General features: G+C 35.8%; 1 protein-coding gene across 2 annotated transcripts in view; it reads right to left on the bottom strand.

The window, feature by feature from the left end:
* LOC138332877 (uncharacterized protein KIAA0825-like) overlaps window positions 1-25,854 on the bottom strand; it is a 34,198-nt gene extending 8,344 nt beyond the window's left edge. The window contains exons 1-20 of one of the 2 annotated variants that reach the window (XM_069280872.1): window positions 24,839-25,854; window positions 24,213-24,378; window positions 23,620-23,791; window positions 22,373-23,288; window positions 21,995-22,138; window positions 21,339-21,568; window positions 19,243-19,386; window positions 18,276-18,397; window positions 16,311-16,464; window positions 15,546-15,736; window positions 14,107-14,286; window positions 12,004-12,141; window positions 6,275-6,365; window positions 5,518-5,750; window positions 5,071-5,125; window positions 4,641-4,693; window positions 3,560-3,702; window positions 3,247-3,407; window positions 2,624-2,765; window positions 947-1,049 (exon numbers count right to left, since the gene is read on the bottom strand). In XM_069280872.1, coding sequence (XP_069136973.1) covers window positions 947-1,049; window positions 2,624-2,765; window positions 3,247-3,407; window positions 3,560-3,702; window positions 4,641-4,693; window positions 5,071-5,125; window positions 5,518-5,750; window positions 6,275-6,365; window positions 12,004-12,141; window positions 14,107-14,286; window positions 15,546-15,736; window positions 16,311-16,464; window positions 18,276-18,397; window positions 19,243-19,386; window positions 21,339-21,568; window positions 21,995-22,138; window positions 22,373-23,288; window positions 23,620-23,791; window positions 24,213-24,358 — 3,518 coding nt within the window. In that variant the 5' untranslated portion in view covers window positions 24,359-24,378; window positions 24,839-25,854. The remainder of the gene's footprint in view (window positions 1-946; window positions 1,050-2,623; window positions 2,766-3,246; window positions 3,408-3,559; window positions 3,703-4,640; window positions 4,694-5,070; window positions 5,126-5,517; window positions 5,751-6,274; window positions 6,366-12,003; window positions 12,142-14,106; window positions 14,287-15,545; window positions 15,737-16,310; window positions 16,465-18,275; window positions 18,398-19,242; window positions 19,387-21,338; window positions 21,569-21,994; window positions 22,139-22,372; window positions 23,289-23,619; window positions 23,792-24,212; window positions 24,379-24,838) is intronic. The other variant, XM_069280873.1, reaches the window with a different exon arrangement.
* Window positions 25,855-26,722: the final 868 nt, after the last annotated feature.

Here is a 26,722-nt window from a genome sequence, read left to right as displayed (position 1 = left end):
TGTATTATAAACTTAGCACACACTACTACTCACTCGCTGTATATAGACTGTATTATAAACTTAGCACACACTACTCACTCACTGTATATAGACTGTATTATAAACTTATCACATGCTACTCACTCGCTGTATATAGACTGTATTATAAACTTAGCACACACTACTCACTCGCTGTATATAGACTGTATTATAAACTTAGCACACACTACTCACTCACTGTATATAGACTGTATTATAAACTTAACACACGCTACTCACTCGCTGTATATAGACTGTATTATAAACTTAGCACACACTACTCACTCGCTGTATATAGACTGTATTATAAACTTATCACATGCTACTCACTCGCTGTATATAGACTGTATTGTATTTTTGTATTATAAACTTAGCACACACTACTCACTCGCTGTATATAGACTGTATTATAAACTTAGCACACACTACTCACTCGCTGTATATAGACTGTATTATAAACTTAGCACACACTACTCACTCGCTGTATATAGACTGTATTATAAACTTATCACATGCTACTCACTCGCTGTATATAGACTGTATTATAAACTAAGCACACACTACTCACTCGCTGTATATAGACTGTATTATAAACTAAGCACACACTACTCACTCGCTGTATATAGACTGTATTATAAACTTAGCACACACTACTCACTCGCTGTATATAGACTGTATTATAAACTTAGCACACACTACTCACTCGCTGTATATAGACTGTATTATAAACTTAGCACACACTACTCACTCGCTGTATATAGACTGTATTATAAACTTAGCACACACTACTCACTCGCTGTATATAGACTGTATTATAAACTTAGCACACACTACTCACTCGCTGTATATAGACTGTATTATAAACTTAGCACACACTACTCACTCGCTGTATATAGACTGTATTATAAACTTATCACATGCTACTCACTCGCCGCTGATGTAGCTGCCTATGCTCTGTATCTTTTCCACGATCCATTCCTTGTTTTCTTTACAGAACTTCCCAGCTAACCGTGGTGTCCCCTGGCTCTTGGCTACAATAAAAGACCAAAAGTATATCTCGTGTTGCAGTTTGAGCCATATACTGTAGAAAAAACACAGACCGACATTATTGAATAGTTAAGTAAATCCTTGTCTGTCTGGACACTGTCAGAAACTTTGTCTAGACTTTGATACTCACACTTAGTGAAGACCAGCGTGCTGTAGATACAGTCGGCCAACATTTTAATACTCACATTTAGTGAAGACCAGCGTGCTGTAGATACAGTCGGCCAACATTTTGATACTCACATTTAGTGAAGACCAGCGTGCTGTAGATACAGTCGACCAACATTTAAATACTCACATTTAGTGAAGACCAGCGTGCTGTAGATACAGTCGACCAACATTTTGATACTCACATTTAGTGAAGACCAGCGTGCTGTAGATACAGTCGGCCAACATTTTGATACTCACATTTAGTGAAGACCAGCGTGCTGTAGATACAGTCGGCCAACATTTTAATACTCACATTTAGTGAAGACCAGCGTGCTGTAGATACAGTCGGCCAACATTTTAATACTCACATTTAGTGAAGACCAGCGTGCTGTAGATACAATCAGCCAACATTTTAATACTCACATTTAGTGATGACCAGCGTGCTGTAGATACAGTCGGCCAACATTTTAATACTCACATTTAGTGAAGACCAGCGTGCTGTAGATACAGTCGGCCAACATTTTAATAATCACATTTAGTGAAGACCAGCGTGCTGTAGATACAGTCGGCCAACATTTTAATACTCACATTTAGTGAAGACCAGCGTGCTGTAGATACAGTCGGCCAACATTTTAATACTCACATTTAGTGATGACCAGCGTGCTGTAGATACAGTCGGCCAACATTTTAATACTCACATTTAGTGAAGACCAGCGTGCTGTAGATACAGTCGGCCAACATTTTAATACTCACATTTAGTGAAGACCAGCGTGCTGTAGATACAGTCGGCCAACATTTTGATACTCACATTTAGTGAAGACCAGCGTGCTGTAGATACAGTCGGCCAACATTTTGATCTTACATTTAGTGAAGACCAGCGTGCTGTAGATACAATCAGCCAACATTTTAATACTCACATTTAGTGATGACCAGCGTGCTGTAGATACAGTCGGCCAACATTTTAATACTCACATTTAGTGAAGACCAGCGTGCTGTAGATACAGTCGGCCAACATTTTGATACTCACATTTAGTGAAGACCAGCGTGCTGTAGATACAGTCGGCCAACATTTTGATACTCACATTTAGTGAAGACCAGCGTGCTGTAGATACAGTCGGCCAACATTTTGATACTCACATTTAGTGAAGACCAGCGTGCTGTAGATACAGTCGGCCAACATTTTGATACTCACACTTAGTGAAGACCAGCGTGCTGTAGATACAATCGACCAACATTTTGATACTCACACTTAGTGAAGACCAGCGTGCTGTAGATACAGTCGACCAACATTTTAATACTCACATTTAGTGAAGACCAGCGTGCTGTAGATACAGTCGGCCAACATTTTGATCTTACATTTAGTGAAGACCAGCGTGCTGTAGATACAGTCGGCCAACATTTTGATACTCACACTTAGTGAAGACCAGCGTGCTGTAGATACAGTCGGCTAACAGAAGGAGCTGGTCCTTATCCGTCTGACTGAGAGTGACACCTGTCATGGACTGTATAAAGCTGAAGTCGGACAGCTTACACTTCAAACAGCTGGCAATTATCTGGATATCAAACAAACACCTGTTACTCAAATAATAAGACAAGAAAACCAAAATTCAGAAAAGGGACAAGCATTCATATTAAACTTTTCCTGATATGCTGTAACATGCTATTGGCAATGAGTTGACATATCCAATATTCACTACCATGTCAAAAACAGCTTTCAAAATACGATATCAAATACTTTCCAATCACTACCAACTTAGACACAGGTAAAAGTGGCTGAGATATCTTTAAGTACATATGTTTCTCTTTATTCATATGTGTTACCTATTAAAACCTGCATAAAAGACCTCTGTATAAAGATCACCTGTTTAATATGACCACTTTTTGAAATCCAAAATGGTAAGTTTCAACAATGGAAATGGTCGGACACACACGAATAAACCATTCCACTGTTTAGAAAGTTAAACTATAAAATTCCTGATACAAGAACAGATCTAAAGTCTCCACTTGTTTATAGGTACCCAATCACACACACACCTTGAGACTGGCACATTTGTGTGGCGCCTTGATCCCCTTTATAGAACACTGCTCCTGCATCATACGTAGAAGTATACACACAGACGTCGGGAGGACGTACACGTCCTCAGCCATCTGGCCTAACAGGATGTGGAGGGACGCGTCAATAAACTCCTTGTTGGCTGTTAATGGAAAAAATATCAGCAACATATCAATAACACTAAAATATACTAAATAATGGAAAGTTACACAGAAAGATATTAGCTCTGTGGGCTGGAGCATGTGACTAAGTAATTGGAGAGGTTTGTGATTGTTGGGTTGGGGATGTACTTACGGTCAAACTTATGTGACTTGGATGGTGGAGGGTTATGTGGTGGACACCCACAGGGAAGTTCAGCTAGAACGGTAATCACCGGTCGAATCTGATGTCCAGATCGGTCACTTGTCACCAGGTATTCCAAAACTGGCTTCAGTACTCTGTGAAACCAATGTAGTCAACTTTGGTGAAACCAATGTAGTCAAGTTTGTTAGATTTAAATTAAGATATCAAGAATTCTATATAGGGAAGTGGATGTGTGGCCTGGCCAGCAGCTTAAAATATCACAAAAAATAATTATTTACCTTTCAAAATATTTTCAATAATAAGGTGAAGTTATCAAGTCCCATAACTCTTGCAAATATTGACAGATTTTTACCAGTGTCAAACCCATCCTAGATCTCATTGATATCAAGCAATGTACAAAATTTGGTTAAAATCGGATAATAAAGAAATTATCTGTTTTGACAATTTTTAAGTCCTGTAACTCTTGTAAGTAATAACAGATATTGACCAGTAGCAAACCATTCAGAGATCTCATCAATATAAAGCAATATACCAAATTTGGTTGTAATTGGACGATAAATACTAAAGTTATTGAGTGGAAACCATGGTTTTATCTGTTTCAACGATTTTAAAGTCCCATAACTCTCGCAAATATTGACGGATTTTGCACAGTATCAAATCCATCTATGATCTCATTGATATAAAGCAATATACCAAATTTGGTTGAAATCGGACAATAAATACTAACAGTTATCGAGTGGAAACCATGGATTAATCTGTTTTGACAATTTCAAAGTTCTGCAACTCTTGCAAATATTGACAGATTTTGACTAGTATTGAACTCATCTGAAATCTCTTTGATATAAAGCAGTTTACAAAATTTGGTTGAAATTGGACAATAAATACTAAAGTCATCGCACGGAAACCTTTTTCCGAACATCGATGACATCGACGCCAACACTGACGATGATGCCGACATAGTGATACCTATGTGTCGCCCTTGTGTTGCAGGCGACACAAAAAATAATAGGTTAAAAAGAGAAATGCAAACAAGTATCATTTTCCTGGGTTTTAATGTAGTCATCAATCTTACCTGAGTACAAATGGTTCCATCAGGTCAAATATTGTGTACATCCAAACAGGGATCTATAAAAAGCAAAACAATTTTACATCAATTATTGTCCTTCTTATGTTTATTTTGACCGCTCAAGTTTAAGAATTATGTATTTCATAAGTAAGTTCATTATAAAAATATCCTGGAAAATATAGTACATTACATATGGCAAGTATTACGGTAAATATTTTAAACTGAAATCCAACTTAACATTTACCAAATACGATACATGTGAGACTAATTGCCTAAAACTATGGAAAAATTCTCATCCAATGAAATGTTTACTCCATGAAAACTTATACCTTAAGTAAAATAATTGATTCTATATCATTGTTTGCATGGTCTTTGAATTTTATTTTTTTAAATAAAATCCTATCTTTATTCTTTGAATCATGTGATCGGTACGTACATCAAAGTCTCGGCCTGGTAAGTGTTTCGTCTCCATGTATACCCAGTGTTCACAGCTGAAAAGATCAAATCAACTTTAAACAGACTGGAAATGTTCTTGCTTCCTCAACGCTGGATGTGATGCAATGTGACAAAAATGCTGAGATGAAATTTGATATGATGGAATGGAACGGACATGGGTAACATTATATGTCTATGACTAACACAAAATAAATAAATAAAATATTTAGAGAAGTTGTTATCTTTTAATCTCAATAGAAATCAGTGAAGATTTCAATATTCATAATAATGGGTGAATTTGTTTTTCACTTCTGATAGCCTATTTAAATGGGGAATCATTTTGAGTCATAAGTACAAGCCTGATAACTTTCTTTAGCAAATAAGGAAGGTTATGAACTAATCTTTAACTTACAGTATTTTAAAACAACATTAACAATGAGACATATACCGATCAATGACAGGGACTATCGCCTTGGCAACAGCGTCAGGGAAATGTTGTGAACACTTGGACAGGACACTGACAATGGAATTGAAGAGTTGTTTGACATCAGGGTCAGAGGTCAAAGCCGTTACGTTTGGGGTGATTTCTTTTCTAGGTGAATTGTTGGAGTTTCTGTACGGATTCAGAACACTCTGAGTGAGGAAGAGGATTGGCAGTGTGAAATTCTTCATCACCAACGCCTGAAATGTAACAATAACCTTTCAATCTTTTTCAATGTTTAGGAAAATATGATATAAAACTCTCCTTCGGATAGAAAAAAATGACAGAAAAATGACAATGATTAATAAAATCAATTAATGAATATCATGACAGATCCTTTACATTTCCATAATGTAACACCTTATACATACGGTGTTCAATTGCAATTGGATCTATTATTTTGATTACAAATCTGTCTAAGAGATCTTGAATTAAGGTCAAAGTCATTCATTTGAAAAAAACTAGTAATGTAATTAATATAATTAATCCCAGTATGCTACAGGCTCAATATCAAGTGAAGGGACAAGGAATTTTTTACTGTATGGCCAAGTGATCTTTATATACGGGTCAAATTGTTGACCATTTAGGAGCCTAAAAAGTGGTCTTATTAAGAATGTGGTATTTATACAGAGATGGTCACCAGTTAAAGGCATATTTGACTGTAATGATTCAAATAACACACAACATATATATGATAATACAGAAGAAAAACACACCCAATTACCTTAACAATCATGGCCCAGTCAATTTCAGGCTGGCTCAGCAGGAGTTTACACTGAATATACAGGGCTGTGGTGGTCTGCATATCGTCATAACTACAAACAAATAGATTTACACTGAATATACAGGGCTGTCGTGGTCTGCATATCGTCATAACTACAAACAAATAGATTTACACTGGATATACAGGGCTGTGGTGGTCTGTATATCGTCATAACTACAAACAAATAGATTTACACTAGATATACAGGGCTGTGGTGGTCTGCATATCGTCATAACTACAAAACAAACAGATTTACACTGGATATACAGGGCTTGTGTGGTCTGCATATCGTCATAACTACAAACAAACAGATTTACACTGGATATACAGGGCTGTGGTGGTCTGCATATCGTCATAACTACAAACAAACAGATTTACACTAGATATACAGGGCTGTGGTGGTCTGCATATCGTCATAACTACAAACAAATAGATTTACACTAGATATACAGGGCTGTGGTGGTCTGTATATCGTCATAACTACAAACAAACAGATTTACACTGGATATACAGGGCTGTGGTGGTCTGCATATCGTCATAACTACAAACAAACAGATTTACACTGGATATACAGGGCTGTGGTGGTCTGCATATCGTCATAACTACAAACAAACAGATTTACACTAGATATACAGGGCTGTGGTGGTCTGCATATCGTCATAACTACAAACAAATAGATTTACACTAGATATACAGGGCTGTGGTGGTCTGCATATCGTCATAACTACAAACAAACAGATTTACACTGGATATACAGGGCTGTGGTGGTCTGTATATCGTCATAACTACAAACAAACAGATTTACACTAGATATACAGGGCTGTCGTGGTCTGCATATCGTCATAACTACAAACAAATAGATTTACACTAGATATACAGGGCTGTGGTGGTCTGTATATCGTCATAACTACAAACAAATAGATTTACACTAGATATACAGGGCTGTGGTGGTCTGTATATCGTCATAACTACAAACAAACAGATTTACACTAGATATACAGGGCTGTGGTGGTCTGCATATCGTCATAACTACAAACAAATAGATTTACACTAGATATACAGGGCTGTGGTGGTCTGTATATCGTCATAACTACAAACAAATAGATTTACACTGGATATACAGGGCTGTCGTGGTCTGTATATCGTCATAACTACAAACAAACAGATTTACACTAGATATACAGGGATGTGGTGGTCTGCATATCGTCATAACTACAAACAAACAGATTTACACTAGATATACAGGGCTGTGGTGGTCTGCATATCGTCATAACTACAAACAAATAGATTTACACTGGATATACAGGGATGTGGTGGTCTGCATATCGTCATAACTACAAACAAACAGATTTACACTAGATATACAGGGCTGTGGTGGTCTGCATATCGTCATAACTACAAACAAATAGATTTACACTAGATATACAGGGATGTGGTGGTCTGCATATCGTCATAACTACAAACAAATAGATTTACACTGGATATACAGGGATGTGGTGGTCTGCATATCGTCATAACTACAAACAAACAGATTTACACTAGATATACAGGGCTGTCGTGGTCTGCATATCGTCATAACTACAAACAAATAGATTTACACTAGATATACAGGGCTGTGGTGGTCTGTATATCGTCATAACTACAAACAAATAGATTTACACTAGATATACAGGGATGTGGTGGTCTGCATATCGTCATAACTACAAACAAATAGATTTACACTGGATATACAGGGATGTGGTGGTCTGCATATCGTCATAACTACAAACAAACAGATTTACACTAGATATACAGGGCTGTCGTGGTCTGCATATCGTCATAACTACAAACAAATAGATTTACACTAGATATACAGGGCTGTGGTGGTCTGTATATCGTCATAACTACAAACAAATAGATTTACACTAGATATACAGGGCTGTGGTGGTATGTATATCGTCATAACTACAAAAAAATTGATTTACACTAGATATACAGGGCTGTGGTGGTCTGTATATCGTCATAACTACAAACAAACAGATTTACACTAGATATACAGGGCTGTGATAGTCTGCATATCATCATAACTACAAACAAATAGATTTACACTAGATATACAGTGCTGTGGTGGTCTGTATATCGTCATAACTACAAACAAATAGATTTACACTAGATATACAGGGCTGTGGTGGTCTGTATATCGTCATAACTACAAACAAATAGATTTACACTAGATATACAGTGCTGTGGTGGTCTGTATATCGTCATAACTACAAACAAATAGATTTACACTAGATATACAGGGCTGTGGTGGTCTGTATATCGTCATAACTACAAACAAATAGATTTACACTAGATATACAGGGCTGTGGTGGTCTGTATATCGTCATAACTACAAACAAATAGATTTACACTAGATATACAGGGCTGTGGTGGTCTGTATATCGTCATAACTACAAACAAATAGATTTACACTAGATATACAGGGCTGTGGTGGTCTGTATATCGTCATAACTACAAACAAATAGATTTACACTAGATATACAGGGCTGTGGTGGTCTGTATATCGTCATAACTACAAACAAATAGATTTACACTGGATATACAGGGCTGTGGTGGTCTGTATATCGTCATAACTACAAACAAATAGATTTACACTAGATATACAGGGCTGTGGTGGTCTGTATATCGTCATAACTACAAACAAATAGATTTACACTAGATATACAGGGCTGTGGTGGTCTGTATATCGTCATAACTACAAACAAATAGATTTACACTAGATATACAGGGCTGTGGTGGTCTGCATATCGTCATAACTACAAACAAATAGATTTACACTAGATATACAGGGCTGTGGTGGTCTGTATATCGTCATAACTACAAACAAATAGATTTACACTGGATATACAGGGCTGTGGTGGTCTGTATATCGTCATAACTACAAACAAATAGATTTACACTAGATATACAGGGCTGTGGTGGTCTGTATATCGTCATAACTACAAACAAATAGATTTACACTAGATATACAGGGCTGTGGTGGTCTGTATATCGTCATAACTACAAACAAATAGATTTACACTAGATATACAGGGCTGTGGTGGTCTGTATATCGTCATAACTACAAACAAATAGATTTACACTAGATATACAGTGCTGTGGTGGTCTGTATATCGTCATAACTACAAACAAATAGATTTACACTAGATATACAGTGCTGTGGTGGTCTGTATATCGTCATAACTACAAACAAATAGATTTACACTAGATATACAGGGCTGTGGTGGTCTGTATATCGTCATAACTACAAACAAATAGATTTACACTAGATATACAGGGCTGTAGTGGTCTGTATATCGTCATAACTACAAACAAATAGATTTACACTAGATATACAGGGCTGTGGTGGTCTGTATATCGTCATAACTACAAACAAATAGATTTACACTAGATATACAGGGATGTGGTGGTCTGCATATCGTCATAACTACAAACAAATAGATTTACACTAGATATACAGGGCTGTGGTGGTCTGTATATCGTCATAACTACAAACAAATAGATTTACACTGGATATACAGGGCTGTGGTGGTCTGTATATCGTCATAACTACAAACAAATAGATTTACACTGGATATACAGGGCTGTGGTGGTCTGTATATCGTCATAACTACAAACAAACAGATTTACACTAGATATACAGGGCTGTAGTGGTCTGTATATCGTCATAACTACAAACAAATAAATTTACACTAGATATACAGTGCTGTGGTGGTCTGTATATCGTCATAACTACAAACAAATAGATTTACACTGGATATACAGGGCTGTGGTGGTCTGTATATCGTCATAACTACAAACAAATAGATTTACACTAGATATACAGGGCTGTGGTGGTCTGTATATCGTCATAACTACAAACAAATAGATTTACACTGGATATACAGGGCTGTGGTGGTCTGTATATCGTCATAACTACAAACAAATAGATTTACACTAGATATACAGGGCTGTGGTGGTCTGTATATCGTCATAACTACAAACAAATAGATTTACACTAGATATACAGGGCTGTGGTGGTCTGTATATCGTCATAACTACAAACAAATAGATTTACACTGGATATACAGGGCTGTGGTGTGTCTGTATATCGTCATAACTACAAACAAATAGATTTACACTAGATATACAGGGCTGTGGTGGTCTGTATATCGTCATAACTACAAACAAATAGATTTACACTGATATACAGGCTGTGGTGGTCTGTATATCGTCATAACTACAAACAAAAGATTTACACTAGATATACAGGGCTGTGGTGGTCTGTATATCGTCATAACTACAAACAAATAGATTTACACTAGATATACAGGGCTGTGGTGGTCTGTATATCGTCATAACTACAAACAAATAGATTTACACTAGATTTACAGGGCTGTGGTGGTCTGTATATCGTCATAACTACAAACAAATAGATTTACACTAGATATACAGGGCTGTGGTGGTCTGTATATCGTCATAACTACAAACAAATAGATTTACACTGGATATACAGGGCTGTGGTGGTCTGTATATCGTCATAACTACAAACAAATAGATTTACACTGGATATACAGGGCTGTGGTGGTCTGTATATCGTCATAACTACAAACAAATAGATTTACACTGGATATACAGGGCTGTGGTGGTCTGTATATCGTCATAACTACAAACAAATAGATTTACACTGGATATACAGGGCTGTGGTGGTCTGTATATCGTCATAACTACAAACAAATAGATTTACACTAGATATACAGTGCTGTGGTGGTCTGTATATCGTCATAACTACAAACAAATAGATTTACACTAGATATACAGGGCTGTGGTGGTCTGTATATCGTCATAACTACAAACAAATAGATTTACACTAGATATACAGGGCTGTGGTGGTCTGTATATCGTCATAACTACAAACAAATAGATTTACACTGGATATACAGGGCTGTGGTGGTCTGTATATCGTCATAACTACAAACAAATAGATTTACACTAGATATACAGGGCTGTGGTGGTCTGTATATCGTCATAACTACAAACAAATAGATTTACACTAGATATACAGGGCTGTGGTGGTCTGTATATCGTCATAACTACAAACAAATAGATTTACACTAGATATACAGGGCTGTGGTGGTCTGTATATCGTCATAACTACAAACAAATAGATTTACACTGGATATACAGGGCTGTGGTGGTCTGTATATCGTCATAACTACAAACAAATAGATTTACACTAGATATACAGGGCTGTGGTGGTCTGTATATCGTCATAACTACAAACAAATAGATTTACACTGGATATACAGGGCTGTGGTGGTCTGTATATCGTCATAACTACAAACAAATAGATTTACACTAGATATACAGGGCTGTGGTGGTCTGTATATAGTCATAACTACAAACAAATAGATTTACACTAGATATACAGGGCTATTGTAGTCTGCATATATTATAACTGCAAAAAAAAAAAGATTCACACTAGACATACAGAGCAGGACAGGTATACTATGTAAGATAATTTTTACTGTTAAATTAGCACCTGTTTCGAATATTTGATAAAGCCTTAGATATCTCATTTCTTATTCTAGTTGTTCAGACTCCTTCCATTGAATAACTATCAATATTACTAAACACCAAAGTTTTATCATAACTAGTGAGACACTCACTGTTTGTGTCCGGCCTGGAATATGGTTGGCTGTATCCATGACAACCAGTCTGTGTTAGATCCTGGCACATCCTCTACTGGGGACATCACCTCTGATGGCTGTCTGTCAGAACACTCATAAAACCCTCTCTTAAAAACTCTATAACACAAAGAATTATTCACACAATATAAAAGAATTAGATAACTCAAAATTTCACTATAATCTTTCAGACTTCAATTAAACAACATTTAATCTAGCAACAAAAATGCTGGATCTCAATGATATATATTAATACTATGCCACATTCAAAGACTGCTATATAACATCTTGATGTGTAACTGAAAGAACTTAGTTTATATAATGATATATATTGATGACCACTACCACTTATAACTTACTTGTATGACCACTACCACTCATAACTTACTTGTATGACCACTACCACTAGTAACTTATTTGTATGACCACTACCTCTAGTAACTTACTTGTATGACCACTACCTCTAGTAACTTACTTGTATGACCTCTACCACTTATAACTTACTTGTATGACCACTACCACTCATAACTTACCTGTATGACCACTACCACTCATAACTTACTTGTATGACCACTACGACTAGTAACTTATTTGTATGACCACTACAATTATAACTTACTTGTATGACCACTACCATTATAACTTACTTGTATGACCTCTACCATTTATAACTTACTTGTATGACCACTACCACTCATAACTTACTTGTATGACCTCTACCACTCATAACTTACTTGTATGACCTCTACCACTTATAACTTACTTGTATGACCACTACCATTATAACTTACTTGTATGACCTCTACCATTTATAACTTACTTGTATGACCACTACCACTCATAACTTACTTGTATGACCACTACCACTTATAACTTACTTGTATGACCACTACCATTATAACTTACTTGTATGACCTCTACCACTTATAACTTACTTGTATGACCTCTACCACTTATAATTTACTTGTATGACCACTACCACTTATAACTTACTTGTATGACCACTACCATTATAACTTACTTGTATGACCTCTACCACTTATAACTTACTTGTATGACCACTACCACTCATAACTTACTTGTATGACCTCTACCACTTATAACTTACTTGTATGACCACTACCAGTCATAACTTACTTGTATGACCTCTACAATTATAACTTACTAGTATGACCTCTACCACTTATAACTTACTTGTATGACCTCTACCGTTATAACTTACTTGTATGACCACTACCACTTATAACTTACTTGTATGACCTCTACCACTCATAACTTACTTGTATGACCTCTACCATTATAACTTACTTGTATGACCTCTACCACTTTTAACTTACTTGTTTGACCTCTACCACTTATAAGTTACTAGTTGTATGACCTCTACCACTCATAAGTTACTTGTATGACCTCTTCCACTTATAACTTACTTGTATGACCACTACCATTATAACTTACTTGTATGACCACTACCATTATAACTTACTTGTATGACCACTACCACTCATAACTTACTTGTATGACCACTACCACTCATAACTTACTTGTATGACCACTACCACCCATAACTTACATATATGACCACTACCACTCGTAACTTACTTGTATGACCTCTACCACTTATAACTTACTTGTATGACCTTTACCACTTATAACTTACTTGTATGACCACAACCATTATAACTTACTTGTATGACCACTACCATTATAACTTACTTGTATGACCTCTACCACTCATAACTTACTTGTATGACCACTACCACTCATAACTTACTTGTATGACCTCTACCACTTATAACTTACTTGTATGACCTTTACCACTTATAAATTACTTGTATGACCACTACCATTATAACTTACTTGTATGACCACTACCATTATAACTTACTTGTATGACCACTACCATTATAACTTACTTGTATGACCACTACCATTATAACTTACTTGTATGACCACTACCACTCATAACTTACTAGTATGACCACTACCATTATAACTTACTTGTATGACCACTACCACTCATAACTTACTTGTATGACCACTACCATTTATAACTTACTTGTATGACCAATACCACTCATAACTTACTTGTATAAGATGTCCAGGGGCGAGGTGACCACAGCGACACTGGCCAGTAGAGTAGAACAGAGATTCTGGATAAGGTAGTGAGGAAGCTGTGAGTGTCCGACGTCGAGGTACATTGACACAGAGCTACAGGCAGGTAGTAGAAGCTCACCCATACATAACAGTATGGATAACACATCAGTTCTGTGTAAAATAGGAAAAAATAAGGTTTATCCCATAATCTGCCTGATATCCAGGTTGGGTTTAACAGTGAAGGCTTTGTGTGAAGGAGTGATTAAAGTGGAAACATGTCAAAACAAATGGTAAGGTCAGTTTCTAGAACTTCCCTGGAATCTGATCAACCTGAGAGTGACACATCTTAGAGTGAGTAATTTATTTCCTAGTACAAACTTGTTATTTTATTTCTCTTATCTACCCTATTTTCCCTAATGAGGGCGCCGGGCACGGGTAAATGGCTTAGAGGGGCGCCGTTATTTGAGACCATTTTTAGATGTTTTTTTCTGAAACAGACTATAGCCATCCTGCTTTTAGTTTCGTATTTTTCTGAAACATACTATAACCAACTTAAGTTTTGAAGTCAAGTCAGTATTGAAATCACATAATTATGAAGAAATGTACGCACCAGAAGTATTAAACATTGGTTAAATATGTCTGTTTCATGGAATTTTGGCATTTCATGCTAGCCTGTTTGTTTACCATGCATACACAAAATGGCGGACGGTGCTTTCGATCTCTATCGGGAAATATGGACAAGAGCACACAATAAAATGCTTAGAAATGATAACATTCATGTTATTTAGGAACATTTATCATAGATATACAGTAAATATTCATAAAACATGTATAGACATCGCTAAAATGTTATTGTCAGTTAGTCTTCATCCATAATGTTACACGTGTGTGGGGCGTTTTGTTTTGAACATGGCGTTCTCGCTGTTTCTATGTGTAAACACTTGACAAAGATGTCCTAAGTTGCCCAATGCAATAAATTTATTGCTGATCGGATATCTGTTAAGCATCAGATTGATGTGAAACAGTGTTTCATTAACGTCTGTAAAGACAAATCGTCACAATCTGCCACAAAAATTGTATGAAATTAGTTGATTTTTGTTCAGCAAAAAACGTGGGGGCGCCCTTATTTGAGGAGGCGCTCTAATAGGGAAAATACGGTATTATATATTAATTACAATGATTAAGAGTGTCCTGACTGTAAACATATATATACTTAGTTCAGCAGTAGCTTTATTTTTGCTCTTTTTTTTTTTGCTGTTTCTAAAGCGCTTTTTTATGTACAAGGCAAAATTTTGTAAAAAGGTTATTTCTGGTATTGAAATACTGAATTGTGCCAATTAATATCTGAGCTTATAAATCATAATTTACATTTTTTGCATTTCCGATCAAATTTGAGTGCTCTTCAATAAATTTGTTTACAGTAAACCTACCTGTACTGGTCTGTCCGTCTATAAGAAGGCTTGGCGTGGGCGTATCTCTTCGCCAGGATGTGTACAGATTCATGTAGAACTTTGCTGTAGATTCGCTGACCGAGACGAGGGGGACACATAGACCAGGCGTCGTGACGCAGACCCCTCATGTGGTAGTTCCACATCTGGATGGTAAACGAACATCTCTCTCCCTACACAAAAACAAAATATGTCATCTGGAATTGTAAACAAACATGTCTCTCCCTACACAATAACAAAATATGTCATCTGGACAGTAAACGAACATCTCTCTCCCTACACAAAAACAAAATATGTCATCTGGATGGTGAAAAAATATCTTTCTCCCAACACAAAAACAAAATATGTCATCTGGATGGTAAACTCTCCCTACACAAAATATAAAATTTGTAACTAGAGGTAAAGGAACATCTCTCTCCCTTGCATAACTAAAATGTACAATTTTTTACATATTTTACCAAAATTTATAATCAACACAAATATCTATGAGTCAGCAGTAATATCTCAGGTTAGGACGGATGCCTAGACACTATATCAACTAAGTTATGTACAAGTTTTTATTTTATTAGTTTAAAGTCCTATCAACAGCCAGGGTCATTTAAGGATGCGCCAGGTTTTTACAAGTTCATCTTAGAAGTGATATATAGGCATAAAAAAGTCACTAGTTTAAACAGGGTCCTAAACCATAAGACTTCCAGTAAAATATAGAAATATAGCATTTTGTATCAAATCTTTTCAGTTAGATACCTCAAAGAACTCCTTGGTGTCTGCCCAGTTGTTGCTCTCCGTGTCGTGGAGGATACTCGTAGCCATGAAGTTATTGTGGATCTCTGTGGTGAGTTTACATAGGGCGTCCACTAACTCCTCATACTGTTTGTACAGTACAGTAAACACTTTCTTACTGTCAACATAAACAAATACTGATAAAATATACAGTACGCTGAACACTTTCTTACTGTCAAACACACAAATACTGATAAAATATACAGTACGGTGAACACCTTCTTACTGTCAACATAAACAAATACTATTAAAATAAAAAGTATGGTGAACACCTTCTTACTGTCAAACACACAAATACTGATAAAATATACAGTACGGTGAACACCTTCTTACTGTCAAACACACAAATACTGATAAAATATACTGTATGGTGAACACCTTCTTACTGTCAAACACACAAATACTGATAAAATATACAGTACGGTGAACACCTTCTTACTGTCAAACACACAAATACTGATAAAATATACAGTACGGTGAACACCTTCTTACTGTCAAACACACAAATACTGATAAAATATACAGTATGGTGAACACCTTCTTACTGTCAAACACACAAATACTGATAAAATATACAGTACGGTGAACACCTTCTTACTGTCAAACACACAAATACTGATAAAATATACAGTACGGTGAACGCCTTCTTACTGTCAAACAAACAAATACTGATAAAATATACAGTACGGTGAACACCTTCTTACTGTCAAACACACAAATACTGATAAAATATACAGTACGGTGAACACCTTCTTACTGTAAACAAACAAATACTGATAAAAAATATACAGTACGGTGAACACCTTCTTACTGTCAAACACACAAATACTGATAAAATATACAGTACGGTGAACACCTTCTTACTGTCAAACAAACAAATACTGATAAAATATACAGTACGGTGAACACCTTCTTACTTTCAAACACACAAATACTGATAAAATATACTGTATGGTGAACACCTTCTTACTGTCAACATAAACAAATACTGATAAAATATACAGTACGGTGAACACCTTCTTACTGTCAAACACACAAATACTGATAAAATATACAGAACGGTGAACACCTTCTTACTGTCAAACACACAAATACTGATAAAATATACTGTATGGTGAACACCTTCTTACTGTCAAACACACAAATACTGATAAAATATACAGTATGGTGAACACCTTCTTACTGTCAAACACACAAATACTGATAAAATATACAGTATGGTGAACACCTTCTTACTGTCAAACACACAAATACTGATAAAATATACAGTACGGTGAACACCTTCTTACTGTCAAACACACAAATACTGATAAAATATACAGTGGTTAACACCTTCTTACTGTCAAACACACAAATACTGATAAAATATACAGTGGTTAACACCTTCTTACTGTCAAACACATAAATACTGATGAAATATACAGTGGTTAACACCTTCTTACTGTCAAACACACAAATACTGATAAAATATACAGTATGGTGAACACCTTCTTACTGTCAAACACACAAATACTGATGAAATATACAGTGGTTAACACCTTCTTACTGTCAAACACACAAATACTGATAAAATATACAGTATGGTGAACACCTTCTTACTGTCAAACACACAAATACTGATAAAATAATACATCATCCAATAAACTTCTACACAGAGCACTGAACCAACCTGCATGTGTTCAATTAACTTGTATACCTTAACTTGTCAATAGAGTAAACACTATCTAACACACTCACTACTGATTGTCCTGTTACAAGAACAAACGCAAGAACAGTTAATCAGTAAACCTCCTGGTCAGTGTACAAACATTTGGCAGGCTGTTTTGTATGATGCAGGAAGCAGAATTTGTCTGGCAGAGACAAGAAAATTAAAGGGCAATAACTGTGTATAAGTGGATTGAGTCAGGTTCAGGTGCAATATATACATACCTGCTTTCCTCTGGACTAAGTACAGACTCGTAGTGATATAGGTGGTTCCTGATATAAGCAGCACTAGACAAGATCGCATATAGACTTTTCATGGGAGCATTCCTCGGGATATCACCACTTAGCTGCAAAATAAGATAATTATATTAAACAAGACTTCTTTAACTTTTACAGACTATTTCTTTAAATACATACATATATATATGTGTGTGTGTGTGTGTGTGAGTAAGTTTAAGTAGCAATAATAGACATTTTCAATATATCCATCTAACTTGACATTAGTCTATCTGAAGTAAAGAGTTCAGCTGACCAGAACAAGACCTGCAGATTGCTCTTCAGGCAAATTCATTAAATCAAGATTTAATTTCACCCCACATGTTTATTAAATGAAATTTAAAAAGAATAAGGGGTAACAGAATTAAACTGGTTTGTTCGAGTTTTGTGAAGCATTAGTCAGCTTTACACTCATAGTGTAACCAATGATGAGTAAAAACTTTCACCTCCTCATGTGTGAGACACAAGAATCTCTGGAGGTAAGGTTCTTACATTGTCTAACACAAGGCTTGTCAAATGTATAACAACTGAAGAATTTAACCCCAAGGATTGAGATTCCCCTTACAACATAGTATTGTTGTGACGGCCCGAGGATTGAGATTCCCCTTACATCATAGTATTGTTGTGACGGCCCGAGGATTGAGATTCCCCTTACAACATAGTATTGTTGTGATGTTGTGGTATTGTTTTGATTACTTTATACAATTATTCTGTGTGTGCAGCCCTGGGTAAGACAGAGATCAGATTGGAAGTGTGGATATCTCTGTCCAAGTTAAGAGAATAATAGAATTTTGCAGTGACCTCTTCAATAAAAGCTGAAAAAGAGATATTACATCTGAGTTTAACTTCCCTGCAGTTTGGTGTTTGTTGTTGAGGTATCTTCATCGTAACCAGGTAAAGTTTGTTATGGACTAACCTTGGTGAGGTGGACGTGGAAGTTCTGTAGACACAGGTTAGCTGAGTCCACGAAGGCTGTCCTCACACAGTATAGTACACTGTCTGATCCCGCCTTGGCAAACGGCAGTAGGAAATCCAGCTCATTCATGAAGTCCAGCACAGACTATAGGCGAAAACAAAACAATGTGAATAACAATTTCAATATGGAATATATTGCTTGTACATGTTTTTGGAGTAATTTTATCCTACAATCGCAAGGGTTGACAACTCCAAGTTGTAAGATTGTAGCTTATCAAACATGATTTATATCATCCATATCTAAGAATCCTCCATTTGTCTCTTGGTATAAATGTACTTATATTTCATAGCCTTGCTTGTAAAGTAAAAACTTATATTTAATAGTCATGCTTGTAAATAATTAACTTACATTATATATAATAATAATAATAAAAATACTGTAAGAGGTATCTTCATAATTCCAATTGTTCTGAAATCAGAACGATTTTTTAAGTGTTCCAGCAAAATTAATGTAGTGTAACTTACTTACTTTTGGAGAAAATCGTATTTTTGTGTCCCTATTTCCCTGATGCAAATTTTCACTTGGAAGGTCTTTATCACTACGGTGTTTATTCACGTTGAAAACAAGCGTTCTGACGCCCTTTGCGGGTTAAGTTCATTTTACGAATTAAAAGTCAACAGAAGAAGCGGAATAATATCAAGAAATAATGCATTTTCAGCTCTGATATCGACATTAGTCGGGCACAAAACCCAATATCGGATAATAAGAATTTCCTGTAATAGTAGCAATAGGAAAATATTACGATGTCAGTAAATAGATGTTTAATTTCATTCGTTTGATTCAATTTCTAAAGTTGTTGACTTGATCCCGAACATTCCAGTGACGTCACTTTTAGTAGGAATGAATGAAACGGCAGTCAATCCCGCCAAACAGTGACGTCACAATCACTGGAATGAACATTCTGTGTAAATAACAGGCAATTTGCTTTCGTTTTCATTACCATCTTCTGTATGTATAATGAAAAAGTTGCAGGATAAACAGAATACCCGGTCGCTATCTTACAATACAAGTTTTATTTTGGTGTCGACAGGGAAAACAGAGATGACTCTGCAAAACCTCCTCATCTCATCTCATCTCATCTCATCTCATCTCATCTCATCGCACAAACGATAGCAGCAGCGATATTAATTATAGCAAAATAAAAATGTCCAACGTTGGAAATATTGCAAGTACATTCATTATTTACATAAACCAATAATTAGAATAATCATTTATTTCATCTAGACTAAATAATTTGCGAGTCCCGTACACCGCAAGCAAGGAGACGACCTTGGCATATCGCTACCCACGATGCTCTCGATCGTGGTCTTATATTATATAACTTTTCCTGGGATATTAATTCTAGATATATCGTTTTCGACAGTTAAATTTCTTTGAACATGTGTAAAACAAGCAGTCTCAACTGCTATTCCGAGACCGTAAAATTCAATCTTGATCACCTCAGCCAAGACACAGGGGCACGCAAATTATGACAGAAACGTTTACTAGTAATTTGATACCTATGTCATTTGAAAGTATTGGAGACCTTTTGATATGCACGTGTATATCATGATGTTTCAAGTGGATGCCCGTATGAAAAATGAATTATATATATTATATACATGTTATAAAATTTGGTTAGCTTTTTTATTGTCATTATTGTTATATACACTGTATATGATATTTAAACGAAAACACATATTTTACCTAAGAAGCCGATCACATATATAATGTAAGTATCGGTTAGCTTGTAATTTAATAATAATAATATAATAATAATTTAATTATAATAATTTCCCCTAACTTAAAAGATAGCCCAACTTTCCAACTTAGTGATAGACTATATATTCTGCTTTCCTTCCCTATTGACTTGGTACAGCCCATCTTCCTGCTTTACCTTGGTGATACACTTGGTACAGTCTACCTTCCTACCTTACCTTGGTAATATATTTGGGATAGTCCACCTTCCTGCCTTACCTTAGTGATAGACTTGGGATAGTCTACCTTCCCACCTTACCGTGGTAATATATTTGGGATAGTCCACCTTCCTGCCTTACCTTAGTGATAGACTTGGGATAGTCCAGTTTTCCACCCCAGAGATCCTCCCTGACCATCTCCGTCTGGAGGACATGAACTTCTATCCAGTCCTTCAACTCTTTGTCTAAAGTTGTCTTAAGGAGGTTACGAATCTGTTTGTCTACACACTGGGATAAATCCTTGGCAATCTTCTTAAACATGAGTTTCCATTCCCATCTCAATCTCTCTTCAGCTCGAGCTTTCTCCACAACTGTAAGACAACACATATTAAATCTTCATCCATATAATCACCTTTGTAGAAATTCAAGCATGAAGAATGCTACTTTTTACTGAATACTTTCATCACAATGTGATACACCATTCTAACTGAGTCACACTCAAGAGTAAGAACTTTTAATACTTCATTTGTACATTATTCAAGGAGATTTAGATACAGAAAAAAAAAAAAATTTTAAATTAATATTTGAATTTGTGAAAGCTGATCTTTTCATATCTGATTCCTGGTTAGAATTAAGGTTCACCATTATTCACAAGAATTGGTTGCTTCTTAACAGTCATTCTGAATACAGGAATCTCCCAAATATAAATCTGAGTTTATCTTCAAACCATGACTATGATTTTGCGAGCCTTTATCAGCCATTCTGTAGTTCTCTATAATTTGATGGTGTCTATATACCTTTGGGAGCAGGCATATTGTCAGTCAGTGCCGATAGTGAGGATCCAAAAGATGAGAAGCTGTCTGAGAAGGAAACATCATCATGGCCACTGAAGCTGACAGGTCGACGGACTGGCTCAGGACTGGAACTCGTCTTCAATACACCTACAGTAACATGTCATCAGAATAATTACTATAAAAAATACCTTAAACTGTTTTTAATGTTGTTTTACATCATAACTTTTATAATTGTCTTAAATTAACTAATGCCAGTATATGATGATACAGTGTTGTACATACATATCTCTATCTGGGACGAATAACATTTGTCAGAAATCCAGACAAATAGTTTCCTGAGAAATGGCTTGTAGCAGTCTACACAACAAAATTTATTTTTACCTCTAAGGCTTCCTTTTCTCTTGACCTTTTTATTGGAGATCCCAGCATTGTCCCAGGCCGCACACTTCAATAAGCTCTCCACATGTTCCTCAATGTGAAGCACAGCTGTGACGACATTGAGAATGGACTCCATATAATCCCGTGGCAGACTAAAGGTTGATACCTCCTCATCTCCTACATTTGTAGACAATACAGACTCAAGACTGTGGGCTTTCTCTTTCTTCCCAAGTTTTGTATTGCCTTTTCCTAAATGACTATGTTCACTGGAAGACTGAGGTGGTTGTTTGCGAATGATTTCTTCAATCTCCTCCCATATATCTTCAACAAGCGCTGACATTTCATCGGAGAATTTTTCCAGGTACATATCATGCATTGCTCTAGCGATATTAAATGACTTTTTGAACACGCCAGAATTGAAAATAACAAAATCTTCATCAATCATTTTCAAGATAATATCTGCTAACTCACGACAATTTTTCGTCACTGCTACAGAATTATAAGCCTCAGAATCAGCGTCCGGTAGAAGAGTATGAAAGCAGTGATCTAGCTGCTGAGACCTCAATGTCTGGTACTTGATGAGCACATCCTCAGACGGGTAGAGAGTGGACAGACTTTGTATATACTCCATACGCTTATTCTCATACAAATCCAGCACCTGTTTTTGACTATCAATGGGTAACTTTGTCAGGCGGTCCGTGAAGTATCTCCGTAAGTGCAGTGCTATTCTATCCCATTGCTGACTGATGTTTTCTTCACAGTTGTCGGTAGCAGTGTTGAGAGAAGCCATGGACGCCATTGGATCTGTCCCTCGAGGCCGGCTAGTGTGGGGGAGAGACAGGCCCTCAGAGGATGACAAGGACAATAACTCTTGTAATATGGCTTCCTCACATCCCGGGTACTGCTCCAAACTCCCGCTCTGTAACAAATAAAACAAAATTACTTTTGTACCTTTACCACAAAATAATCAATAAGTATAAATCGAAAAAACATTATTTGATAAAAAGCAAATTAAAGGTTTTAATGTCTATTTAAGGTTTTCAATCAAATGGTGCCATCAGATTTAAATGTCTGATACGGGATTCAAGATCCAGCTGTCTGGGTATGATAAGGATACAAAAAATATGGTATACCAAGGCTTTAACCATCTAGTCATTTTTTTACCATCTGAAAATACTCATCTTTCAATATCTAACCCGGGAGAGTTTTGGAAGCTTTACATATATGACTGTATAACAATGGAATCTTACAATATGGTTGAGAATTGTATGAACATCATCAGGTTCGGGGTCATAGCAAGAGTCTTTCTCCAGCATGTTGGCTGACAGCATATTGGCGATGGCATCCCTTGGGTCATCCCATTCTCTGTTGCCAGGAAGTTTGTTTATGGTGTTGAGTATGTCTTGGACACAAAAGTCCAGACTGCAAAACAATTTTAAAAGTATTTATCATTTATTCACATGCAAATGATATAAGAATAAAATTGCTACATGTAAAAGACTGCATTTAATGACATGATTTAATAAATGCTTATTTTGAAAATACCCTGTCTTAATACCTATATCATTTAATTATATAAATAATAACAAAATAATCAATACCAATACAGGATGATATTCTATAGAGATAACTATACTTGGTTTGTTTTAAAGCACATACTAATATTTACGATTCAGTGTGTGACTTTGGCAAAACCACATTAATATGATATTCAACATATATGATGTTGAAATACGGTAACTGTACAAAACTAATTGAACTTGCATGCAAAGGCAGGGGAGACATACACATCTGGTCATAATAAAACTCACACAACCCCTACAGTTATCCGATTAATGCTTACTTTCTGGTGTTTTCCTCTAGTTTAGTGTCTAGGTCTCCTATATAGGTATCCAGGGCTGGGATACTAGGAACACCCTTCTCAAGCAGAGACCTGATCGGGGGCACCAGGTCCATTTGCCCCCGGGGTTTGGAAGACTTTTTACTCATGGCATTTTAGCTTACATCACCTGGACATAAAATAATAAAAAAAAATAATAATCATATATTAACTACTGATTCAAATATAGAAAAAAATGTTTTATTTTATAAATATTTTACATACAATTGTATGGTATTAAACTATAAATGCATTTCTGTTTTGCAAAACTCCATCAATCTTACACTTAGTTGAGAAGCATTTATCCTCTTTATCAACTCAGAATCCATCGTCGATACTAAAGGGGTTACTATCAATGACGTTATAACCACCCCTGGACTATCACATAGCAAAAGTGGAGGCAGTTCAGGAGAAAAAACTGACAATCACAGGCCTGTAGAGGTTTCATTTGAAAATTACAGAGATAAGAGTGATGCCCAACTTCAAAACAACACAGTTGATCACAGTGTACTGTTATGCAATTATTTTGATGGACATCAACAATGTACTGTTATACAATTTGTTTGATGTACATCAAAGGATCAAATTACCTGTGTCGAATCTGTTTAACCCAGTTTTACTATGAGGTGGTCCAGGAGTGGGTATATATAACGAGTGATAGCTAATAACCACTTAAGTATCGAGGATGCTAAGTCAAGAATTGTGAAAATATAATTCTGCGTGGATTCCACTATTTTGGAATCGTGTAGTTACCTAAATGTCATTTTCATAGTTATCAAAATAAATTCAGAACGTAAATTTCTATTTTCACTCGGGAGTTTTAACAGTTCTAAGCTCTCCGTGTTTGTTATCAAAAGGTATCCCGATGAACTATACACTTAATAAGTAATCGGTTCTTAGTTCAAACAAGAAACATGCTAAGACTGCATTTTCAAGTTCAGTTGTGCACTATCGAGTCGCCGGTTTGATGTTTATTTTCCAATTTGGGTTCTTTTTCTGTTGTCTTTAATACCGAAACTTGAGAGGAAACAAATTCGTGATCAACTTATAGTTGCAATTAAGATCATAGCATCTCTTGATAATCCATGTGCACTTTATAACATTCACATTTTATCTGCAACCATCAATGTTTTTCTTACCGGAAGTAAACAAAAATATGTATGTAAAACGACTCCGTTGCCGGTAAATATTTCCGGATAATTTGGCGCGTTTTTTTTTTTTTTTTTTTTTTTTTATTATTATTATTCTTGTTAGAACTTCTCCTTTTAAACACATATTTTTCATGAAAAGACAACTTAAAAACTATATTTGGAAACTATTTTTTTGTATTTTTCTTTGCATATTACATTTATTTTCACTATGACATTTGAAACCAGTGTTGCTTTAGATTTGGTCTGTGAAGGAATGCAGACATTTTATAATAAATGATAAAAAGTCTAAACCTTTGTGTTGGCACATTTTTTGAAAGAGAAAATTGCGTTTTGATTGACATACGTATCATTTTTGTGACAGAGAGAGACTACCTCTTTATGTGTCTAGGCTGTTTTCGTTTATTCGGAACAACCGATTTCAAGAATCCAGGCGAATATATGCAGTTTTTTATACAGGCCTGTGATTGCTTCGTCAACAGGAGGATATGTTAGATTAAGGTAATTTTGAAACGGTGTGAATACAACTTTGGAAGAAAAAATAATGTTTTTAACTTTATTATTATAATGAAAAAAACTTTCTTTTTTTAACAAAAAAGAGAGGTATAATTGCTCTTTTGCAAGCTTTCAAATATCATATTATAGCAGCTTAATCGGTAAAGTTAGTCATGAAATCATAATGTAATGTGTAAACTTATAATTATGCATAAAAAAAACATGTTTGTAACACTAATATAACTGAAAATATATGTTGTTTGCAAAGAAAAATGACAATAAACCGGAGGTTCCTCTGCCATCAGAGTTGGACCAGTAAGTTTAAAATTTCCGATTAATCATACCGAAACGCATTTCCTTTTAGTAGTGTATTGGTCAAAATTTACATTTTTTCCAAACTTGTGTCCACACCATCCAGAAATAACTAAACTTTTATCGGTGTCACATATCTAATTTCCAGAAACTTATCTAAATGACTAAATTCCAATGTTACTGTTCATAAAATCAGAGATTTAAATAGTATATTTAAATCTCTGATAAAATGTTGTTCTATATTTTCCCACATTTCCTGGCTCATACCATTTTACATCCTCGATACTCCAGGGGTTCCGATCACTTGCGATCTCCACATCCCTGAAATATCTCATAGTAAAACTGAAGACAGCTCAGAGGAAAATATCTGTACAAATCACCGGTCAGAGAAATGTTCCCGCTTTGAAGGCTGATAGAACGACGCCCAACATCAAAGCCACACGTACAGTCAACCACAGTGTATCGTTATAAGGCTCTTTTGATGTGCATCAAATGACTAAATTAACTTTTCTGTTGTCC

Source organism: Argopecten irradians, chromosome 10 (assembly GCF_041381155.1).
Source record: "Argopecten irradians isolate NY chromosome 10, Ai_NY, whole genome shotgun sequence".
Lineage (NCBI taxonomy): Eukaryota > Metazoa > Mollusca > Bivalvia > Pectinida > Pectinidae > Argopecten > Argopecten irradians.
Note: the sequence above shows the minus strand (reverse complement) of the source record. Positions and strands in the feature narration are given on the sequence as shown.